Source organism: Contarinia nasturtii, unplaced genomic scaffold (assembly GCF_009176525.2).
Source record: "Contarinia nasturtii isolate CC-2019 unplaced genomic scaffold, AAFC_CNas_1.1 Cnas_scaffold_414, whole genome shotgun sequence".
NCBI lineage: Eukaryota > Metazoa > Arthropoda > Insecta > Diptera > Cecidomyiidae > Contarinia > Contarinia nasturtii.
In genome coordinates this window covers 4,330,197-4,351,610 of record NW_022197768.1, presented here as the reverse complement: position 1 = coordinate 4,351,610, position 21,414 = coordinate 4,330,197, and the positions used below count along the sequence as shown (strand labels likewise).

At 34.4% G+C, this 21,414-nt stretch overlaps 5 protein-coding genes across 7 annotated transcripts; 2 read left to right on the top strand and 3 right to left on the bottom strand.

Moving 5' to 3' along the window:
* Positions 1-163: 163 nt before the first annotated feature.
* On the bottom strand, positions 164-4,704 carry LOC116338872 (maltase A2). Of its 3 annotated transcripts, none has more exons than XM_031764394.1 (6): positions 4,169-4,704; positions 2,641-2,816; positions 2,066-2,244; positions 850-1,989; positions 653-655; positions 164-537 (listed from the first exon to the last, which is right to left on the bottom strand). In XM_031764394.1, the coding sequence occupies exons 1-6, from the start codon at positions 4,296-4,298 to the stop codon at positions 318-320; spliced, it is 1,848 nt and encodes a 615-aa protein (XP_031620254.1). In that variant the 5' UTR covers positions 4,299-4,704; the 3' UTR covers positions 164-317. The 3 variants fall into 3 exon arrangements, with proteins under 3 accessions (XP_031620254.1, XP_031620256.1, XP_031620255.1); XM_031764396.1 differs by lacking the exon at positions 4,169-4,704 and adding an exon at positions 2,984-3,090; XM_031764395.1 differs by lacking the exon at positions 653-655 and having other exon boundaries at positions 4,169-4,702.
* Positions 4,705-5,049: 345 nt separating this feature from the next.
* Positions 5,050-6,004, top strand: LOC116338871. Its single transcript, XM_031764393.1, has 3 exons — positions 5,050-5,154; positions 5,269-5,483; positions 5,670-6,004. Exons 2-3 carry the CDS (start codon positions 5,303-5,305, stop codon positions 5,747-5,749), a joined length of 261 nt encoding a protein of 86 aa, XP_031620253.1. The 5' UTR covers positions 5,050-5,154; positions 5,269-5,302; the 3' UTR covers positions 5,750-6,004.
* A 1,179-nt stretch (positions 6,005-7,183) lies between these two features.
* On the bottom strand, positions 7,184-13,558 carry LOC116338870 (bromodomain adjacent to zinc finger domain protein 1A). Its single transcript, XM_031764392.1, has 7 exons — positions 13,008-13,558; positions 9,316-12,185; positions 8,690-9,240; positions 8,371-8,597; positions 8,089-8,276; positions 7,478-7,889; positions 7,184-7,405 (listed from the first exon to the last, which is right to left on the bottom strand). Exons 1-7 carry the CDS (start codon positions 13,121-13,123, stop codon positions 7,276-7,278), a joined length of 4,494 nt encoding a protein of 1,497 aa, XP_031620252.1. The 5' UTR covers positions 13,124-13,558; the 3' UTR covers positions 7,184-7,275.
* Positions 13,559-14,029: 471 nt separating this feature from the next.
* On the top strand, positions 14,030-15,739 carry LOC116338614 (replication protein A 32 kDa subunit). The gene is made up of 4 exons (XM_031764001.1): positions 14,030-14,196; positions 14,264-14,331; positions 14,804-15,411; positions 15,498-15,739. The coding sequence occupies exons 1-4, from the start codon at positions 14,184-14,186 to the stop codon at positions 15,580-15,582; spliced, it is 774 nt and encodes a 257-aa protein (XP_031619861.1). The 5' UTR covers positions 14,030-14,183; the 3' UTR covers positions 15,583-15,739.
* Positions 15,740-15,813: 74 nt separating this feature from the next.
* Positions 15,814-21,217, bottom strand: LOC116338613 (DDB1- and CUL4-associated factor 5). The gene is made up of 11 exons (XM_031764000.1): positions 19,920-21,217; positions 19,528-19,708; positions 19,228-19,424; positions 19,036-19,102; positions 18,676-18,953; positions 18,295-18,600; positions 17,824-17,994; positions 17,521-17,744; positions 17,304-17,442; positions 17,037-17,228; positions 15,814-16,954 (listed from the first exon to the last, which is right to left on the bottom strand). Exons 1-11 carry the CDS (start codon positions 20,122-20,124, stop codon positions 16,464-16,466), a joined length of 2,451 nt encoding a protein of 816 aa, XP_031619860.1. The 5' UTR covers positions 20,125-21,217; the 3' UTR covers positions 15,814-16,463.
* Positions 21,218-21,414: the final 197 nt, after the last annotated feature.

The following is a 21,414-nucleotide window of genomic DNA, read 5'->3' as shown; positions in this document are numbered from 1 at the left end:
AAAAGAATGTTGAAATGATAAGACAACAGATTGATGCAATGAACAGAATTTACATTTATTCTTTATTAACTCAATCAAACAGTTTTTTTTTCATATTTATTACGTTATGTTAATGCATTTCAATATTGAGACAGACAGCAAACACATTTTTTTAAAACAGCAATTTGATAGATTTTTCATATAGCATACAATTCTCATTGTATGTTGCATATAAATGTTTTTATTTTCATTTTGAGTTAAATTTTATAGAATTTGTCGTTTGTATTGAAAGTGTGTTGGTCCATATTTTCAATGCTGGATCAATAAATGCTTTCGATTTACTCAGCTGATTTTGGTGCATATTTGAAAATAACAGCAGAGCTCTCTTGCAATGGGATTGCATTTGTTGGAACCTTGTCGACAGTATTTTCGTATGGTTTGCTGAACAATTCGACGGTCAATTGTTCCGGCAAACTTTTCACAAACGAAAAGTCAACTGTTACTTTGTCAGCCGTTGGATTATAAACGACAAAATAACCCGGAGTTCCCGACTTCAATCTAAAATTATGAAAAAAAATGAAAATTCCATTAAAATAATTCTTTCTTTAGAAACCGGAAATTATTTGTGTCATTCTGTTGGTTATGTGTGTTAGTTGGTTAATTGATATCTTACCGCCTGAATGTTCACATGCGCAGCATGATAAATAAATTAGATGAATTATTATTATTTTTTAAGTGCAAATATGTGTAAAAGAGGCAGGAAACGTGGGAGTAAATTAAATGAAATGATGAGTGTTAATAGAATTAGTAGATTAGTATAATAATGAATCGGTATTATTTGTGAATATAAATGAGATCGTAAATATTTACCTCGAATATGCAATGACTGTTTCGTTAAGAGCGGTATAAACCTCAAAGGTGCCATGTTGATAGGACTGAGTTTTTCGAATGTCTTCTAATTTTTTTATTTCAACGGTGGCATTAGTAGTGGTGCCAATGAAATCGTTGAGTGTTCCAACCGGTACGCCCGGCAACAAGAATAAGAATATATTGTATTCGGATGTACCGATTTTCAAATTATTTTGCTCTGGATTCTCGTACGGCCATTGAAGACCGACATCTCTGTTTTTCGTAAGCATTTGTGTATTATTTAGTGTTGATAAGCGCTCTTTTAATTTGGCCGCCATTGGTTTTGTGCTATCATCGGACAATGTTGACGTTAAATTAACGACAATTGGTAAATCAAAGCCAATCGTCATATTACCGTCAGTGGAAAACTTTTCCGGATGTTCAATATAATCGGTAACTGATAAGAAACCTTCGCCATTCGTTTCATTCTTAACAACTTGCCAGAATTCATGTAACAATTTTCCGATGCCTGGTTGATATGTGGTGGCATTATGCGTCCAGAATTCATAATCAGAGTGAACAGCTTTCGAATTAGTTGCTATTGTTCCATCGTTCGGAATACTTCGATCGATAATATAGTGTTTCGCATTTGCCAAACGGAATCCTTTTACACCCAATTTCACTAAATGACGTAATACACCGGTGAAATTCGCTTTTGCAATTGGATCATTCAATTGCAAATCAATATTATTTTCACCGAATTGATTGAGCACATAATGTTTGCTTCCAACCAATTTCCAAGCACTTTTTTGTGGTTCAACTTTTGACAACCAATTGTTTGGTTGCCACTCACGTTCGACCCATATAAATGCACTACGATATGTTTCATTGCTCAATGCCAATTTGTACAATGCATTTTCAGTTGTCACATAGTTTGGCGTTAAATCGAGTATAACTTTTATGCTGGTATTTTTGAAACCATCGACAATTCCAATAATATATTTATCCACCAAATCCGTACCGACCGAATACGTTTTATCAGCAGGCAAATTATAGATTACACCCTTTGCATCGATCGATTGAAGTTTTTCAATTAATTGTGAATCGGCTTTTGTATATGAATGCTCTTTTGGCATTACAACAAGTGGACCTTCTTTATACCTGCATACGAAAATTAAATATTTCAATAAAATTTCATGTCGAAAATGGTGAGAGTTAAAAAAGACAACAACGTTACCATTCCAGTGGTTTATCGACCGAGCATTTTGGTGCTTTTAATATGATAAAAATGGCAGCGGCCAACATTGCTGCCCACAATAACCAAAAAAGAACGAAGAATGTCCAGCGCAAACGTTGCCAGAATGGATCGTTGGCATATTTCATCAACTCATCCTTTGTCATTCCGCTGAAAGTCGACTAAAAAAAAAATCCAAAAATATAAATAAATTTTCATTAAAAAGTTATTCAAAAAAAAAACACTTTCAAACAACTACCATTTTGATTCGGATAGAAAAACTGAGCTACGAAATATGTGTAATGCTCTATAATCAAAAGTCGAACCGTTCACTCGGAATTCAAAGCAAAAACTAAATCTTCAGTCTTGACTGAATTTAAATAAATGCAAAATATATTCACGACATCGTGTGTAAATAACCGATCTACAGTTTTAAAACGGAACCTTTTTTCATTCTTTCAAATACAAACCAAATACAATTAATTAGCAATTGGTTCAATACAATTGAGACTTTTCAGAAGAACCATTGAAATGAGATTAATTAGCGTCCCGTATGACATGACATGCAATTAGCGTACCTTTTCAATATTGCCGATATCAATTTTGGCATCACCATTCGAACGATCGCTGGGAATAAACTTCACCTCATCTTTGCGTGCCAATTGCTCTTTATCATCGACGCCCAGCATCTTTTCGTCGGCTCCATCTTCAATAGTATCGTTCTTTTCACGCGTCATGATTGTTGCTGGTTGATCTGTTGAAAAAAGTAACAAAAAGGTAACAAAAAGGTGGAAAAATAATTTTTTTTTTCTTTCTTTCATGTAAGTAAATACTATCCCAACTAAATGCACACGACTAACAACAATTTTACTTATAAATTATTCCGATTTTTTTGAATTAACTAACTGATTGGTAACAGACCTTTTGTTCTTGAGAAAAAAAAAAATGTTTGTCTGTGTTTGCCAGATGAAAATTGGTCGACAATTTTTTTATTTTAATATGACGTTGAACGACGTCGACGAAAAATACAGTGAGATAGTCTTTTGTTTGTCACTTACACTGCAGTGGTTATATATATTGCTATATATCTGTATTGATGTATATAGTATCCTGATCTCGTTGAATTTAATTCAATTGAATGTTTATGAATGAAAGAGAATACCGCTTAAATAAATTGAATGTCATCTGTATGTATTTTCAATGGTTGACAGACAACGCTTTGAAATCTTCAATCAAATATAATACTTAGTTAGTATATATACGATTTGTAGCGTGATTGCCAAAGTAATTGAACGATAAGCAAACAAAGATGTGTGTATTCCATGAAAATAATACAACAGACTCCGATCGAGCTATCACTATAGGGTAGAGGCTCATTTTCTATTTGATTTCTTATAGAATGGTTGAAATGTGTTTGAAACTTGGTTTCAATTTTTACGTGTCATTATCCTGTAATCTCTATGTATTTTCAATACGCGTGCATATCACATTTCTTGGGACATTTTTGGCATATCTGTGTGATGACGACAATGAAATTATCATTATTCATAAGTTCCATTTTCGACTGAAAATATTTCGGTGGAATTTCATGTCGGTTTCACCGATAACTGCTTTCGTTAAAATACGGACAAGAGACATTTTTTGTTATAAAATCTTTTGCAAACATTCGATAGTTTTGCAAACATGGAATTTGTTCACAAAATAATCACTGCAATTTCGAAATGGGCCAATGTTCAATCCAACAAATAGAATAAACGTGATACACAACAAATGATTCGGGCAACGCCTAACCCTTGAAAAATTGTCCCAACAAAAGGTTTGCATTTGTTTTTGAAATCGACTGTACGATTTCATCATGCTTTTCTGAACGACCGAATTGTTATATGACAGAGTGGAACGATGTGAAGTCGTGGCATTCAATTAACAATATTATTTATTAAATTTGAAATATATGCATATATTTTCACTTAAATCAAAAAATGATGTAAAATTTAAATTGAAATTTGAACAATAGATAATTTTAAAACAAAAACTGCGGGACAATTGTCACTTAATTGCAGTGATACAATACCAAAAAAAGCACTTTTCAATTTTCTATACACTTACCAGTTGATTTATCGTTGGAATCGAATTCAGATACTTGCTTATAAACTTCGGTTGGGCGATCGTGATCGTTTTCAGACAAACGTACCGCCTCAACATCTAATTTCATACTATTTCGTTTTGTCTCATCCATTATGATACTCAGATTCGTCAGATTGATGAAGCAGTTGACTCTATTACACTTTCGGTGATTTTTGTTGTTTTGTTCGGTGATAGATAAAGATAGACAATTTTTCACTCACTCAGATGTGTGTTGAGAGATATGTTTGTACGGCAATTCGAACCTATAAATTTGTTGCTTTTTTTCTTCTCTCGTCTCGTTTCTATTCTCTTCTTCTCTTAATTTTTACCTCTGGGCATCGGTGTATTAGTGTAAAATCGGTAAAAAATGGAACTGTATTAGTTTTTGTCTTTACTTATTGATATCTTTCAAACTCAATTAACATGTGCTCTCCGTATTCATTGACAGACAGTTTAAACAAACCGAATTTTTTTTTGTCTACAACATGGAATTTATGAATGCGTACGCAAAAAAATGCAAGCAAAACATGAATACATAAAATGGCTAACATGCGCGCTGAACATGATAAAAAACATTATTCATTCGTTCAACACAAAGTTAGTTAGAATGTCGAGAAAAATCGATTGTCATTCCGAAAAATTCCGTTGCTTGGATGCTTATTTTTAACTCTTTTTTCTTGCAACAAGTATTTATGAAATAAAATTAAAAATGCGGAACATTTCAAAAACATTGAAACTATTTACAATTTTTTATTGAAATATTTTGTAATTGCCATTTGATGAAAAAGAACAGGGTATCATTGCATGCATATTTCTTAAATTGAATGTATTATATGGTAATACTTTTAAACCGCAAAGCATCGTGTAACCCCAACAGCTAACTTCATATCAATTGAGATCTTGTCACACTGGGTTCACCGAGAACGACAGCTAGAAAAAAAATTGCATAACTTTTTGATTTTTCTAAGGTAAAGACGATCGAAATTTCTGTTCAATTTTTCTTATTTTACATTGATACAAGCTTTCGTTTTTGGAAACGCAGTGATTTTATCGAATAGTTTTATTTATTTTCGATTTAATAGGTTATTGAAAATTGTGGTAAATAAATCCAGCAGAATGGCAGAAGAAGCAGCAAAACCAGTCGGAAGACCAATGAAATATCCATACACTTTCAGTGCTAAAATCGCACAATTCCCATATAAGTTATATTTTACCCATCCCAACAGTTGGTTGTACAAGTACTGGGCTATTTCGATCGTCCTTTGTACTCCATTCTTCTACAAAATCCACAAAGCTGGTAAGTAACTTATATTCATACATATGCATCATTTCACTGACATAATAAGGTTAGAATTTGAATTGCATTTGACAAAACTATCAGTTGATAAAACGGGAAAAAAGATAGAAAATTTAATATGTTTTCAAGGTTAAAATGTTTATCAAGTGATTAAACGATCATTTTTGTGTATATTTGCCATTGCAGTCAACTCACCAGGCAACGTTGCATTGTGGAAAGAAAAGGAAAGACTAGAAGCTCTCGAACACGAACGCGGACATCATTAAACACCATAGATGTTTGCCGATTTTCCTACGTTTCCAAGTAAATACCAACCAACCGTATCAATGAATACTTTAGAATAACAACAATCCGAGGAAATATCATAAATCAGCAAATGTGAACATATTACAGCATCAATCGAGTTTTAAATTGTTAATTTTTGATTGTATGTAATGTTGTTCCATCCAAAATCCAGATGATGTTGTATAGAAAATAATTAAAAAGATGAAATAAATTTTCAAACGTGAAATAAAACAACAGCGTTTTGTGTTTTCATTTAAAATTATCTATTTTCCATTTTCCATAACTTTCGTTTTGGTTTTTTTTATTTTATCCTTTTATCATCATAATTTCTGAAAAAATATGTACGTACGATTGTTTGCGCAGGCTAAAAATTCCAACAATGTGGACATTTTGCTATTGATTCGAACAGATTTTTTAAACATTTTTTTTATTCGAGAATGAAAACAAGAGAAATGAATAATCATAATGATCAAAGATCGTTTAAACATTCTGATGATTTACCCGAATTTATCATGAATTTGTTTTTTCTTTCTCTATCTCGCGCAATGGCTATTTAACTTCTCAAATTCGTTTTCTTATAATTCACTCATCAATTAACTTATGTACTACGTTTTATAATATAAAATCGAACCATGGTCTTAATTAAATGTAATAATTGTTTTTGTGTGTGTGTGTTTTTTTTTCGTTACATTTTTTTCCATCTTAAATGAGAAATCAGATTTAATGAACATAATACATCATTTCAATATAACTTATAAATTAAATATCTACAGTGGTGAGTGTGTGCATTGTGGATGTGTGATATTGTTGAAGAACTGATTGCAGACGGGCGGGAGAGCGAAATGTACACTAAAAATGACTATGATATAATTTGTTCCATTTTGTCTAGGAATCTTGTTCATATTTTTTTTTTGTTACTGTTTTTGGTTGTGTTTTGCCGTGGCTGATAAAACTAATGTGATCAAAATTGAGTGAACCAGCCCTGAATCGTGAATCAGCGTTAGTTTTGCATGAATTTTTAGTTTGTTTTGTTATTGGAAAGCCCGGGCTGAAATGAAAAACATACAAAACAAATGGCGGCACAAAAAAAAAGTTGTTCAATTAAAATCAATGGCCATTTGTTTTGTCGATAAAGGATAGACTTTTTTTTCTTTGTATCGATCGAAATAATTCTAAGTTGGTTTAAAATGACACATCTACAGAATTTGATTCGAAACTCTCGTAGAACACGTAAATTAATAATGATTCAATTCTCCGTGAAAAGAAAAATATATATATATGCTACCTACGAACGATTTTGTACTAAATAATAAACATTACAGCTATTGCCTACAAAATCAATATAAGAAATAAAACGAATAAATTAATAAGAGACAGTTTATCGCGTAGCTACTCTGAATGTGTTTGTGTGTCCATTCGATTATTTGTTTGTTTGTTTGTTTTTTTTTTTTGTTACGAATTGGTGCATTTTCTATGGGTTGGTATGTATCAAGATGTTGCTCAGCATTTACAGTTTTTGACGCTTTCGTTTTGAGGACGAATCATCGCTTAAACTATTGGCCATCTCACTTGGAACGAACAGCAAACCGAGCTCTTTACAACGTGACACAATGTACGTCTCCAGCGTTGCACCGGCTCTGTAATTGTTATTTTTAAATTAAATTCATTCATTATGATGGTGTGACTGTGTCACGCTTCCAAATACTTACACATAAATTTCCGATTCATTTTGGTTGTACAGGTCACAATTGTAAAAGATCAATTGAATGTCTTTCATGACTTCTGCGTTTGTTGAATATTGTCCGGTGTTTAGTTTTGATTTGATTTTGGCCAAATCCATGGGATTTTTGATGACTTTATGGTAATCGGGCACTTCATGCCTGCTGACCGGCCGCAAAAATGGCCATGAATTCTCGTGTTTACATACTTCATCGAGCAACTTGTGAATGGACACGTTGTCGAGTAAAAGATCTTCGTTTGCACGACTACGTCTTGTGCTGCTCAAACGATGACTGTTGAGCGGTGATGATTCGGTTTTTCGTCGCGATGATCGTCGTTCTTCGGTACCATTCAATTTTGGTGTTTTTGCTGCTGTTTCTTCATCACTGTCATAATCCTCAACTACACAACCAAAACGAAAAATTAAAAAAAAAACATTATAAACGAGCGAATTTGAATTGCTTAAACATATGCGCACACCATTGCTATAATGCAATCGTATAAAATATTGTGAAATATATTGCAAACATATGTATAACAAAGGCTCGAGTAAATTTTTGTAAAATTGACTTTTGGATTCCGAATGGTCATCTCTACTTACTTTGATTTCTACGTCGTTTATTTCTGCCTTCTGTACAATAACTGCAAGCCCATTTTTTGTCCGGTTTCGATTTTAAATTCAAACATTTAGTATCAAAGTGTCGATCACATTTCGAACATTTGAACAGATTGCGATTGGTTTTATTACATCTTGCACAAACTTTCTTATCTGTATAGTTACTGTCAGAACTTTAAGCCAAAAAATAAATTGAAAAAATATTTGCCAAATTAAAATCTGTGTGTATATTAAATGAAAGAACGAGAAAAAAAATCCAATGCTTACGGTGAATCTTCAAATGTGCTGTCCAATGTTGATTCGTCACTATCTTCAGCTTCTTCATCTTCTTCTGCGTCTTCTTCTCCATCTTCTTCGTCCTCCTCGTCCTCTTCTTCGGCATCATTATCATCCTCTTCTTCTGAATAGGTGAATGCTTGACGTTTCTTTTTCTGTGTTGGCGGCTCTTGATTCGGTTTGCATCTGCTGCAGAACCAATCTCCTTCAGGCACTTTCTGTAATGCATTGCGAAATGAAAACAATCGTTTGAAATGAAAAGATTCAACAATGTTTGATTAAAAATTGAAATACAAAGAAGGTGACAAACCGTTAGTTTTGGTTTTAAGCAGTAGATATGACGTCCGATATTGCAACCGTCACATAATAGCAATTTGTCTGGATCTTTGGAACTGCGACACGAACATTTTGCATTTTGAGCCGATCGTGTCCATTTGATGGCATCATACAAAACATTGTAGTGTAAAAATAGCTGTGAAGCATTTTGACAATGCATTAATGAAACCTGCCATCTTTCCAAGCTGCGTTGTGCCTTTTCGGCATTCTCCTCTTTTGTTCCGTGTTTACCGCCCGATTTTAAATTACCATATGGCGGTTTAAAATACTTGACATCGATCGATTGTGCAATTTGTAAGAGAGCACAGGAAAGTCCATGAATTTGTTTGAATTTTTCTTCGTGTTCCGATGAATCATCGCTTTGATCATCATTGACAAATGCTCCAGGATCTTCATAATTCATATTTGACAATGACGTATTTTCATCATCTTCGTCTTCATTTTCTTCCTCTTCACCATCATTTTCCTCCTTTTTGATCGGCACTTTTCCATTTTGTTGAATAGCTTTCTGTTTGCCCTTTGAGTCTGAAAAGGAATTTAAAAAAAAAACAACGTATTAAGTCATCGATAAAGATGTGCGTGATTTTTGTTTGGTTTTACCTTCTTGGAATTGACCATATGGTCCCCATTGCAAATGACTCGTCTGCATGTCATAACTCTGGGCCTCTATAGCGCTACGCCATTGCAAGCGATCTTTTACAGCCAACACGCCAAGCTGTCCGGTTGTAACTTTGAACTCCAATTCCAGAATGTTCGATCGAATTTCGGCCAGCATTACATCACCAATGGGCGTTCCTTTCGGATGATTAAACATTGCGTTTGAGTACACTCTAGATTTATCATTGGTAATTTGCTCGATTCTTTGTTCGATTGTATCGGCCTCAACTTGTAGCTTATCAACTGGACACTTTTTCGTATGGAATAGAATCAGTTCTCGTTGAGATTCAAGTTGTTCCTTTAGTAATTTTTCACGATAGCCACGTGGATTTAATGAATCGATCAATGCATTCAGTTCTTCTTCGGTGTGCAAAAATGTCCATGTGACACGTGATTTATCGTTTATATTATGAACTTTGCATGTTTCGTAGTCACCTGTACACATGAACAGATCACGTTGTGAGTATGTGATTTCTGGCGGTGCCTGTGCCTCGGCTGCAGCCACAGCTGCCGACTCAGCATCAGATTCGAGCAGTTTTGGAGCATCGTTTGGCTTTGGTTTGGCGTCCAATGTATTACTCATTTTATTTTCTTTATCTTTATCATTTGAATTGTTATTTTGTTGTTCCTGTAGCATATTTTTGATGAACAAATATCGCTTTTCCGGCGGACAATTGGCCAAACCATGAATATTTGTAACGGGATTTTCAATACATTGTCCACCAAATGGATCATGTTCAATGAATAAACCGGGTAATGATTCAAACAACCAGTATGTACGATACGCACGATCAGATCCCAAGCACAATTGATAGTCGAAAATTTCACTTTTCAACTTATCCAATTGTTCAATGAACTTTTTCTTCTCTCGTTCGGCTAAAAATTCCAAATTTTTAATTTTGAGATCGGCTTTTTTGTCCAATGCTTCTTTGTGTGCGGCTTTCTCTTCATCGGTACCTTCAAAACCTTCCATCGTTTTTCTAACTTCTTCCAATGTTGCTTTTATTTCGGCGGCCAATGTTGTTTCCCGCTTTCGTTCAGCCGATAGTAAATTTTTCAGTGCCATTTTTGCTTTGTTTGAATTTTCCAAACGTTCTTCCACCAAATCACGAACCGATGAATAGCTCAAAATTTGATTGATTAAAACACGAAGAATGGACAAAATATCGTCGGTTGGCAGTTCATATACGGTATACTTGGATAATGCTTTTAGAATATGGGGATTTTCAATGCAAAACATAACGCCCGGATCGTCGGTATTTTGGAAACCACCACGCTCCTGAAAACGATATTTGGTGCCAACTTCCGTCAATTTAGCGCCAGATGTGAGAAAATGCAATCGTAAAAGTTCGGTTAATGTAGTTGCATCAATTGGTAATTCGCTCATGTTTGAGCTCAAATACTTTTGCGGCCATGTGGCAGCCGCTGTGGCTCGTTTAATTAGATCTTTTTGTTCGCTGGGAATGTTGTCTTTGAATGTAACGGGACCGCTTTCGAATTCAATGTCGATTTCGTTGGCTTCTTCAATTTGCAATGAAAATATTGAACCAAGCAATACTTGCAAAATGTCACTCAATGGTCCGGCAATTTCACGCATCAGTAGTGCTCGTTCCATAAGACTAAAATCAATTCCATTTCGAAATTTGTCCTTGTCTTCCAAAATTGTCGTATACGATGAGATGAATTCGATCACCATAACAGCATCCGAAAAATATTTATCGGCAAATACGGTTTTGACCGGTTTTGTTGGCGGCAATGGTTTCTGATCTTGTAGTTCGAGGTCATCTTTGACAGCATTGAGATTGCGCACGGTTACCTGAACCAATTGCATCAAATCGGCCAAACGTTTTTTACGTTCTTCGGCCAATATTTTTAAACGTTCTGCCTCCAACTCTTTGCGTTTGCGGTTTTCTTCTTCTTTTCGTCGTTTGGCTTCTTCGTCTTCCAATTTTTTTAGTCTCTTTAGTTCGGCTATTTTTGCGCCGTCTTTGGTAACAAAATCATCCAATGATGATTGTTTACCGGTTTTTTTCACTTTGCCATTTTTGTTCGGTGTCGTTCCGTTTTTTGTGACACCATTCTCAAGATTCTTCTTCTTTTTCTCTTTGTCGGGCTTCTCTTTTTTCTGTTCTTGTTTCTTTTTCTTATCCTTCTCCTTTTTGTCGGCCAACACTTTCGACAGATCAAATATCGGCTGTTTGCCGACATAAAAACTGGACAACGATGTGATATTTGCATCGGTCACATACCGTTTGTATGCATCCTGTTTGATTGTCAGCATACGAATGTCATTGTATTCGATGCACTGTTTCAAGAACAATTTCAATTTATCCTTGGAGAATGGTAAACTGTTGTCCTTTTTACGGCGACGAATTTGATCGGTATTCACTGTCCACAGCATTGGCGATTTACCATTTGCTTCGGTTCGTTTTACACGATATTTAACATCTTCTATTGGAATTTTACCATTTGGACTGCTGCTTTCTGTGTTCGCCAGCGATGTTACAAAACCAACCACTTCACATTCAATGAATTGATCGGAATTTGGATCTTTTGCTACAACTAATTCATTTTTGAAAAACCGTGTGTTTACATAGTTGAATACATCGTCAACCAAATCACTAATTGCTGAACGTTTTGTGAGATTGGCTATATAGACAACGGGGCCTTTGAGCACATGCGGAAATGCTTCGATCATTTTTTTGTGCTTTTTCTCACTTTCCAATGCTTCAGCATATGTCAAATTTGGTCTGCCACTCACCGCACATGTCCATATTGTCGAATTAAATAACATCGTTCGTTCGAAGTATTCCCTGCAATTGACGAAACGAAAGATAAATAAAACATTTTCATTGTGATTTCATTATTTTAAGGAATTTGTTGAAGAACAAAAACAAAAATGAAATTTAAAAAAAAAATTGAAAAAAAAAGTTGCCGGTTGTTTTTGTTTACATTTTGAAAGTTGCCCAAAGATTCACATCATGAATATGAAAAATTTTAATTTAAATTTTTCATTTTGGATACAATGTGTTGTTGATGCACAACAAAATAGGTTATCAGCTGTTTTACATGTGAAAAAGCTACAGATTATATTCATATTGAATGAAATTTTTGTGTCTAAACAATATTTCGAGCAAAAGAATAAACGAGCACATTGTCACAAATCGTGTGCACATCCGAAGTCAAGCTGAACGATTCAACAAAATTGAATCGAATTGAAATGCACGCCACTCATATTGTATCGTTCGATGTATAGCAAGCGTCTTCTTTTACAAACAAAGGCTACACGAGCATAGCACCACCACCACCATCACCATTAGCATGCAATAAACAGCAGCACAATCTGCGGCGGCAGTTCACACACCGTGCGCTTTGCTTTGTTAAACTTTCATATTTCACTATTGAACGTAATTTATCCAATGCGAATCTCTAAATTGCATGTCTCGGATCAAACACGGAGCACGGGCAACACAATAGCAACACCAATAGAAACAGAAAAAAACAACAGCAGCAACAGCAATAGCAGAAGCAGCAGGCAAGGCAACGAAACAACGAATCATAGTGAATTCACCACACAACCATTTTAATGCACTTACAGCGTATACAAATTATACGAAAAAATCGAATGCACTTACTCATAATCGACAAAAATTTCCTTCGATAATTCACAGTAAAACACCTCCTGGTTGTCCTTTAACGCTTGATGCGTGTTTGGATCTTTTTCAAATGGTTTCCTCTTCAACAGTGGCATGTTTTCGGTGTTTTGTTTTGTCGTGAATATCACAACACAATTTTTCTATTTTCAATTTGAAATCTTTTTTTTATGATTTTGTTTCTGCTAGCCCTCGTAAAAATTGTGTCGCGTTTGACTTGTAATGTGATTTGTGAGCAGCATACGTTCAGCACGACAAGCACTTCTAACTTCAAAAACACACTCGCTTCACTTCTCTTTTATTATTTCGTTGTATGTTCTCACTTTTTCACTATGTTCACAATTTGGAGGGAAAAATTTTTCGCATGCCAATTTGAAAATCGGTTTTAAACACGAAATAAACGGTGTTAACAAACAAATTTATTAATTAAATGCGACACTAAATCTTCACGAACATTTTGCATAATTTTTCGAAAATAATTTTAACCGAATTTATACGAAATTTTCAATTTATTTTCTAACTTGATTCACAAAACGAATCAAACTAAAAAATGTTGTAGTTACACAAAGTTTGTGTGCTTCACGAGATGCCATTGAGCATTTGGTCGCGTAGCCACCTGTGTTGAAAAATCAAACTAACAATACTCACATGAAAACGCTCACAATTCGACTGAATTGTCATGCACAACCGTTAAACAAATCCAATTTCAATGGCAATTTTCAACATTTGCAATCATCCAAATCGAATTCAATGTTTAATATGAGAATTTTACATATTTCTATTTAGCGTTGATAATTTATTTAATGGCTTTTTTTACCGATTCAATTGCATAAAAAATGATTCATTCAATGTTATCGTCAAAATACCGCTAAAATTCGATACATACGCCAAGCGGTGTAAACGCAACAATAGTGTTACCATCCATTCACTGTGATTCCATGTGTGCATGTGTATGTGTGACAGTTCACTTTAGGCAATACGTGCTATTTCGGCGCGTAAATGTGACATTCACATTATTTCAGTTTTGTATTTGTTATACGGACGCTGTACAAAACAATTGAGCATCATTGTGAAATCGTTGGATTTTTTCAATTTTCCATAATCGAAATCAGTTGTGATTATTTGTAAAGTTGCGTCCACAATCTTCAATAAATAAACATGGATGAAAGCTGTAAGTGAATTGAAATTACGCGCGTTTTTCATTACATTTAAAATACCAAAAAAATTGCGTTTTACAGTTGGTGCCGGCGGTTTTGACGCAACTCAGGTCGGAGGTAGTGGTGTTCAAAATGATCAAAAGGCCGAGGTATTTACGATTTGTTTGCATCAATTTGATTAATTTATTCGAAAAATTATAAAGATTCATTTTAAATCGAAGAAAATTCTCTAGATTCTCATTTTTTATAGTTTAATAGCATTTAAAACAACAACAACATACATTGTTGATTTGACACACAATTTGATTTATTCACTCAATGTAAATGTTTCTGAAAAGAGTTTCTTTGTGATTTCAACTAGAAAATGAACATAATTAAATATTCATTGGCATTTGTTCATTTTTAAATCGATATAGTTATTTAAATAATTATAAATCAAACTCAATAGCTCAACTACTGTGATAGAATGATTGAAATAATGTTCATAGGATACTGTGAACTATTTCAGTTGTACCTATTCGTTTCGTTCGTTCAAAAATAAATAAGCCCAATTGTGGATCGAACGGAGTATAAATCCCGTTATTATTCGAGAAATGTAATGTGAATATTTTTTAATTTCAGGGCGTTGTTCCGTTGGTCATTCAACAGATTAAAAAAGCGGCCGACAGTTTTCAGATGTACGGCATGTCATTTGGTATGGTAACAATTGTTGGTATTGTGCGAAATATTGAACATTCAAGCACAAAAATAACGTACACAATCGAAGATCATACGGGTCAAATTGATGCACATTATTGGTTGGATGGTGATTCTGAAGCGGATAGTAAGGCACCATCAATATTGTTGAACACATACGTTCGCATATTTGGATCGGTTCGAAATCAAGGTGGTGCAAAAGTATTGATGGTTTTCAATATTGATGCATTGTCATCGATCAATGAATTAACCACTCATTTGCTTGAAGTATTGAATGCCCGTTATATGGCCGAAGATTTTGCCAAGATGGCCGGAGTAGGTGGTAGTGGTGGTGGATACAATGCCGGCTATCAACCACAAACGAACAGTTTCAATAACAATTTCGGTGGTGGAGCAAGCGACAACAGCCTTGGCCTAACTGGAAAACAGCTGATGCTTTACAAAGCGGTCAAAGAGTATAAAGACGATCTAACTGGAATCAGCAAGCAGGAATTGCACAAAAAATTCAATCATATTCCAATGAATGAATTAGAGTAAGTTTAAATCATTGACAACTTTGTATCCTTCAGAGTGAACAATTTTTGATGATGACGTGATTTGAATTTTTAATTTTGCATAGAAATATCATGGAGAATATGACAACCGAAGGTCACATTTATACGAGCATTGATTCGGAGCACTGGCTGCCAACTGATGTTGAATAATTTGATGATACCATCAAACAAAATCGAAAATACTTTTTGACGGCATTTCACATCCACATTATAATCCCAATGAGTAAAAGTGATGATTCCATTGTTATTGCATTTGATAAACAAAAATAATAAACAAAATAAAAACCGAAAAATATCATGAATAATATCAAGAAGACTTGTTTATCGACTTTGAAGATCTGTTCAGTGGAAAACGGCGCATGTCATCAATAAAATAGACGCTTTTTTATACGCAAAAGTGTTACACACTTGAAATGTTTATTATTGAAGTAAGTAAGATTCTAATTATTCATATTGCTAAAATTGTATAATTGTCATCTCTTGCTTAAAAAAAATCATAATTTATATTCAAAACAAACAAATAAAAATTCACTTTATGATATCATCAAGAAATAATGTTATGTGCTTGGTAAATCTATACTCACATACACACGAATGATATTATGTATGTAATTATTTCTATTTATCGATTTACTTTCAATTTATTGTACTAGCTTTGCATTAATTCGTTAAAGAAAAGTTTTCTATCCATTGCAACATATCTGTATCGTTCGTTTTCTCTTCCTTTTCCCCCTTTTTTTTCGCAAATGCTTTCAATATTTTGAGATAATCATTTATCGTGTGTCTTAATTAAAGTATGCATCTACAGTTATTCGTTTTCTTTTACTTATTATGAATTCGTCAATTTTCTTTAGAATTTCCACAAATTTACCATTTGAAGTGCCATTATGATTTAGATTTGCTGAAAATAAATGACAAAAATAAACGAAACATAATAATAATGAGTAAAATATAATATATGTATGTAAAATAAATGGAAATATCGAATGAAGCGCAAGTTGTTGTAAAGTTGATTGTCGTTACGTTGAAGATCATCTAGATGTTGAGCTGCTGCCAGGTGTTGAGCCAATGCCACTTTCTGGCGTTGTAAGTTCACAGTCTTTTGGATCTCGCGAACGATTCGGTGTACGATCAATGTGTACTATTGGTACATCTGATGCTTCATTATTATCACTTTGTTTTGGTCGTTTGCTTAGATGATTTCCAAAAAATGGTAATGAACTGTTATCGCTTGAAGTGTCATCATCATCGCTGCTACTATTTGACAATCGTGAACTTGAATGGCTTGAATAGTTGGTAAAGTGAAAATTGGCGGTGGTTAGTGAATGATTACGTTTTCGTCGCGAATTTCGTTCATTTGGTTGATCATCATCCACACCCGATGAATATGCGGGCGCTGTATTTTCTGTATGCACACCATTCATCTTTGTTACCGGCGCTTGTACCGTTTGTGATATGGGACTACTGTCGGGTGTTGGTTCATCATCTGAATCAACTATCTCATATACACGCCAATTTGTACCTGCATCGAAATACAAAAAAAAATTGTTCGATCAATTTTATCGAGACAAAACAAAAACGTCTGGATGGAAATGATGATTTACCGTTGCCAGTTATTCCAGTACTTGTGCTTGGTATAGGAAAGCTTGCAGACGAATCGTTATGCTCATTTTGATTCGATCGTTGTGCCGTTACATTGCTCGTCTCTTGATTGCCAATCATTTTCGAAACAGCCGTTGAACTATTGTTATTATCGGATGGATTTTCGTCATCGGAAGATGATGAATCGCCCGATTCTAAGGAAATTTCAAAAGAAACATTTTATGTTTTTCACTTAAATTATGTGCAAAACTTGATTAAATGAATTTTACCACAATTGGCGTAAAAAGTTTTGTGAAATTGCGGTTTAATAACACGACGCGTGGCCCGATATGATGGTATATTAATGTGTGATTGTTGACGACGCTCACTATTATTACCATTACAGTCTCTTGACTTGGTCCGTGAATTCTATGTAAATTGTTTGAATACATGGATAAGGAAAAAACGTTTATTTAATTCGGAATCAAGACAATTCGGTATGCTTACCATTCGATTGACGCGCTTTCCAATATTTTTGCGCGGTTGCCGTAACGATGATCGATGCAATTTTCGATGATTACTTTTAACAGATCGTACACGTCTAGTTGTACGACTTGCACCTTTAAGAGCTAAGCGTTTGAGTGTATTACGTTTTGTTGCAATTAAATAAGCTATCCTATTCAAATATCTCGATCTTGATTTAATCATTGTACGATTTCGATTGGCTGATTCTACAATTTCAATTGGATAAAATGTGATAATTGATGTTATACTTAAAAGACAATTTGGGGATTGGGTCACTGGTCATACCTCGGCCATATACTTGAAATGTTTCATCACTTTCTGATTGCAACGTTTCCGATTGCAATGTGGATGTTCGACGTGAAGTATCATCTGAACTATGAACACTGCTCTTTTCCGAATCCGAATTATTGCTGCTATTCCAACCTTCGATTTCACGTTGCACCAGCGTATCAAAAACTAAAGACACAGTAGCCAAAATGATCAAGAGAGAAACTTATTCAAAACGAAGGGCAAGCGTAATTTTGACAGATACTTATAACACCATCTACGTAAAACACGCTGACTACAATGTAAATCAAACGTATATCTGTTTCCCCTTCTTCTTCATCTCATTACCCTCACTATACTTTTACATTGTAGTAAGCCTGTTTTACACAGATGGCGTTTTTCTGTAAGATATGTGACGTCACAATACAATCATATTGACTGCGCTCATCTCTCGATTCAAAATTTAAATGAAAATCGAACAATACTTACATGCCATCATTCGTGGATCTTCGGCTGTACTTTGATGGCTATAATCATGTGTCATACTTTGACTTGAATTTAACAAAGAAACGTATTCTTCATGTGAAAAAATCTCTCTACTATTCGATGGGACATCTTCAACCAAACTGCCGGTCCAACCAGCCACTTCGAATGGCCGCCATATTTTCACAATTTTCTCCACACCAGACGACGCAAGTAAACATTTTTGTGGATTATATCGAACCTGATTGACAATCGATCGATGTCCGTATAGTACCATATGGTGCTTATCAATCCATTGATTCTTTTTATCCGCTATAATGTACATCAAAATTTGATAAGTTTAAAAAATAGTAAACAACCAACATTTCTAATTAAAATATGGCTTACAATTTGCGTCAGCAACACGCCATACATATAAATTAAAATCATCCGAACCAGATATCACATATTCATCGTTTTCACCTGCAAACGTGCAACTTTTCATAGTGCATGAATTGTAATAATCAGCATGGTAAAATTGGCAAATCGGATCTTCCGAATTGGTGTTATAAAGAATTGGTGGTAGTCGACGTCGTAGCGCCAATAATTGTGTTCCATATGTATTGAAACGTACGCTCATGCAACTCTGAAGCGGCTCTTTTCCACTGTCATAGCGAATAATTGGCCTGAAAATGGAAAATATGAAGAAAAAAAAAAACGGACAAAAAATTAAAAGCAAACAAAAAAAGACTAATGGGTAGTATATACTTTTTGCTTTCTCGCAAATCCCACATGGCAGCTCCATCTTTTACATTCGCAGTGACTATTGAGTTACCTAAGGGAAGAATCACAAAAGAAAAGAATTAATTTAAAATAATCGACAAATAATCGAAAAAGAATCAATAACAATTAATAAATAATAGAAAGGCAATTTTTAAGTGATTTGCCCCTTGGAATTACCATTCAATGGATGAAATGAAACCGAATGAAATGAACCACGGCTTTTTGGCATTGTCAACACCTGTGATCCAATGCGTAAATCAAAAATCAAAACAAGACCATCTTCGCCGGCTGTTGCAAAAATTTGATCATTTGTAACATCAACTGAAAGTCCATAAACTGGTTTTGTATGTAAAAATACGTCATATGGCTCACACCTGTAATAATCGATGCCAAATGAAAAGAACAAAAAAAAAATGGAAATGAATCTTTAAATGAATGCAACAGCAATGGCGAATTATTTTGAAATCAAATAATTACGTGTTGGTATCGTGTACAATAACAGCATCGTCGTTTCCACCCGAGAATATTTTTGTGCTATCATTGTTAAAGCCCAAACAAAAAATATTGCTGTAATGTTGATTTTTCATAGACATTGGTGCACCCACATCAGCCATCGCTTCCTCCAATTTCCACAAGAGTACACGACGATCATCCCCACCTTTGGAGACACGCACACGCACACATACACAAAAAATAAAATTAAATGATAACATTTATTTATTATTTTTCTTGATTTTCATCATCTATGAATTATCATTGATTAAATGGCGTGTCATTCCACATCGCACATGTGTGAATAATCATTTACGACAACTAATTATCGTCCCCATCGATTTTATGTCAAATGCTTGTTAGAAAGGAAATCATACCTGATACAAGAAGATCTCCAGCGCTTGAAAATTCAATTGCATTCACACAACCATAGTGTGCGCTCAAATTGCGGCGATATAAATTACGTGCGTTGACCAAACGTTCACGGAATAAATTTCGACGAAAATGAAAGATATTATTGCCAGTCTGGCGTTGCATTAGATGGATTATGGGATTAGCACCTTCGATACGCATGCTGCACATTTTGACAAATACTATTTAAACGAACGAACAATTTTGGACAAAAAAAAAGTTGACTCTGATTTGTTTGACCGGCACTATCGAATCGAATATCACACGAAGAAGACGAATTGCACTATGTGCTCAAGGATATTATTGAAAATCATCTGCATTAAAAATATATCGCATGCAATAAGTTTAAGATTCGGAAAAGCACCAGACGACCACCACTTGACTATTCAATTCACACACAAAAAGAAATATTAATTCAACAACGGCAATCAACGTACAAACAAAAAATCATTTCCTTCACTGCTCACAAACTAAATCCATAAATTTTGATTCCATACCATTTGAAACTGAATCAGCGAGTGAATGAATGGGGAAAAAAGCACTCTGAACCAAATTTGACATTACAACTCAATAGAAAACCTTCGTCGAGTGCATCAATAGTGTGTGGCACATAGCACAAGCAAAGTAGGGAAAAAAGAGAGTTTACAACAAAATGAATGAAACGACAGGAATTTTCAATACACTCTCTACTAACAAAATGTCCACGAATCTTTCTCTTTTTTATGTCATCTATCTCTTTCGTTATGTCGTTGGTATTTTTGCTATTGTATTTCTTGACAAACTTAACATTTATTCACTTGCCAGGTTACAGAGACTTTGCAAAGTTTCTAATCATATTTTGTGTTTATATTACTCTGAATCTGACTGATAAACAAATCACAATAATCTTGTCTTGATTTGTTATTGCTGTTGCTGTTGCTGCTGCTGCTGCTACTTATGATGATGTTTTTGTTGATTTGTTTTGCTTAGTAATTGACCAGATTTTCGAATTTAATTTGTATTAATTCGGATTTTGAATAAATACCACTTTTTTCTCTTCACTGCTATGGCTTTTCTTCGTACTCTTTTTTTGTATGTTGAATCACAAAGTAATATGCATTGACGATATCGTATGTACCCTTGGTTGTGTGAATGTATGAATGGCTTTGTTGTACGACCATTACATACACAATGTTGTACATAAAATATTATTCAGCGTTGAAAGCACTCAAAGAAAAATCAAATTAAAAGCAGCAGCACCACAAAAAAAACTATTCTCGCGAATTATATTATACGCTAAAACTCATGTGCACGTATTCGTTAAATGCATGCGTATTCGCTCCAACACAAGGACATTTCACTCATTTGTTTATATATACAATCAGCTGTTTACTGTAAAAATGATTTTGACGTATTACAGCGACATTGCGTTGAATGCATCTAACGTACGTTAAGACTATTCGATACTTGCGTACTGCAAAC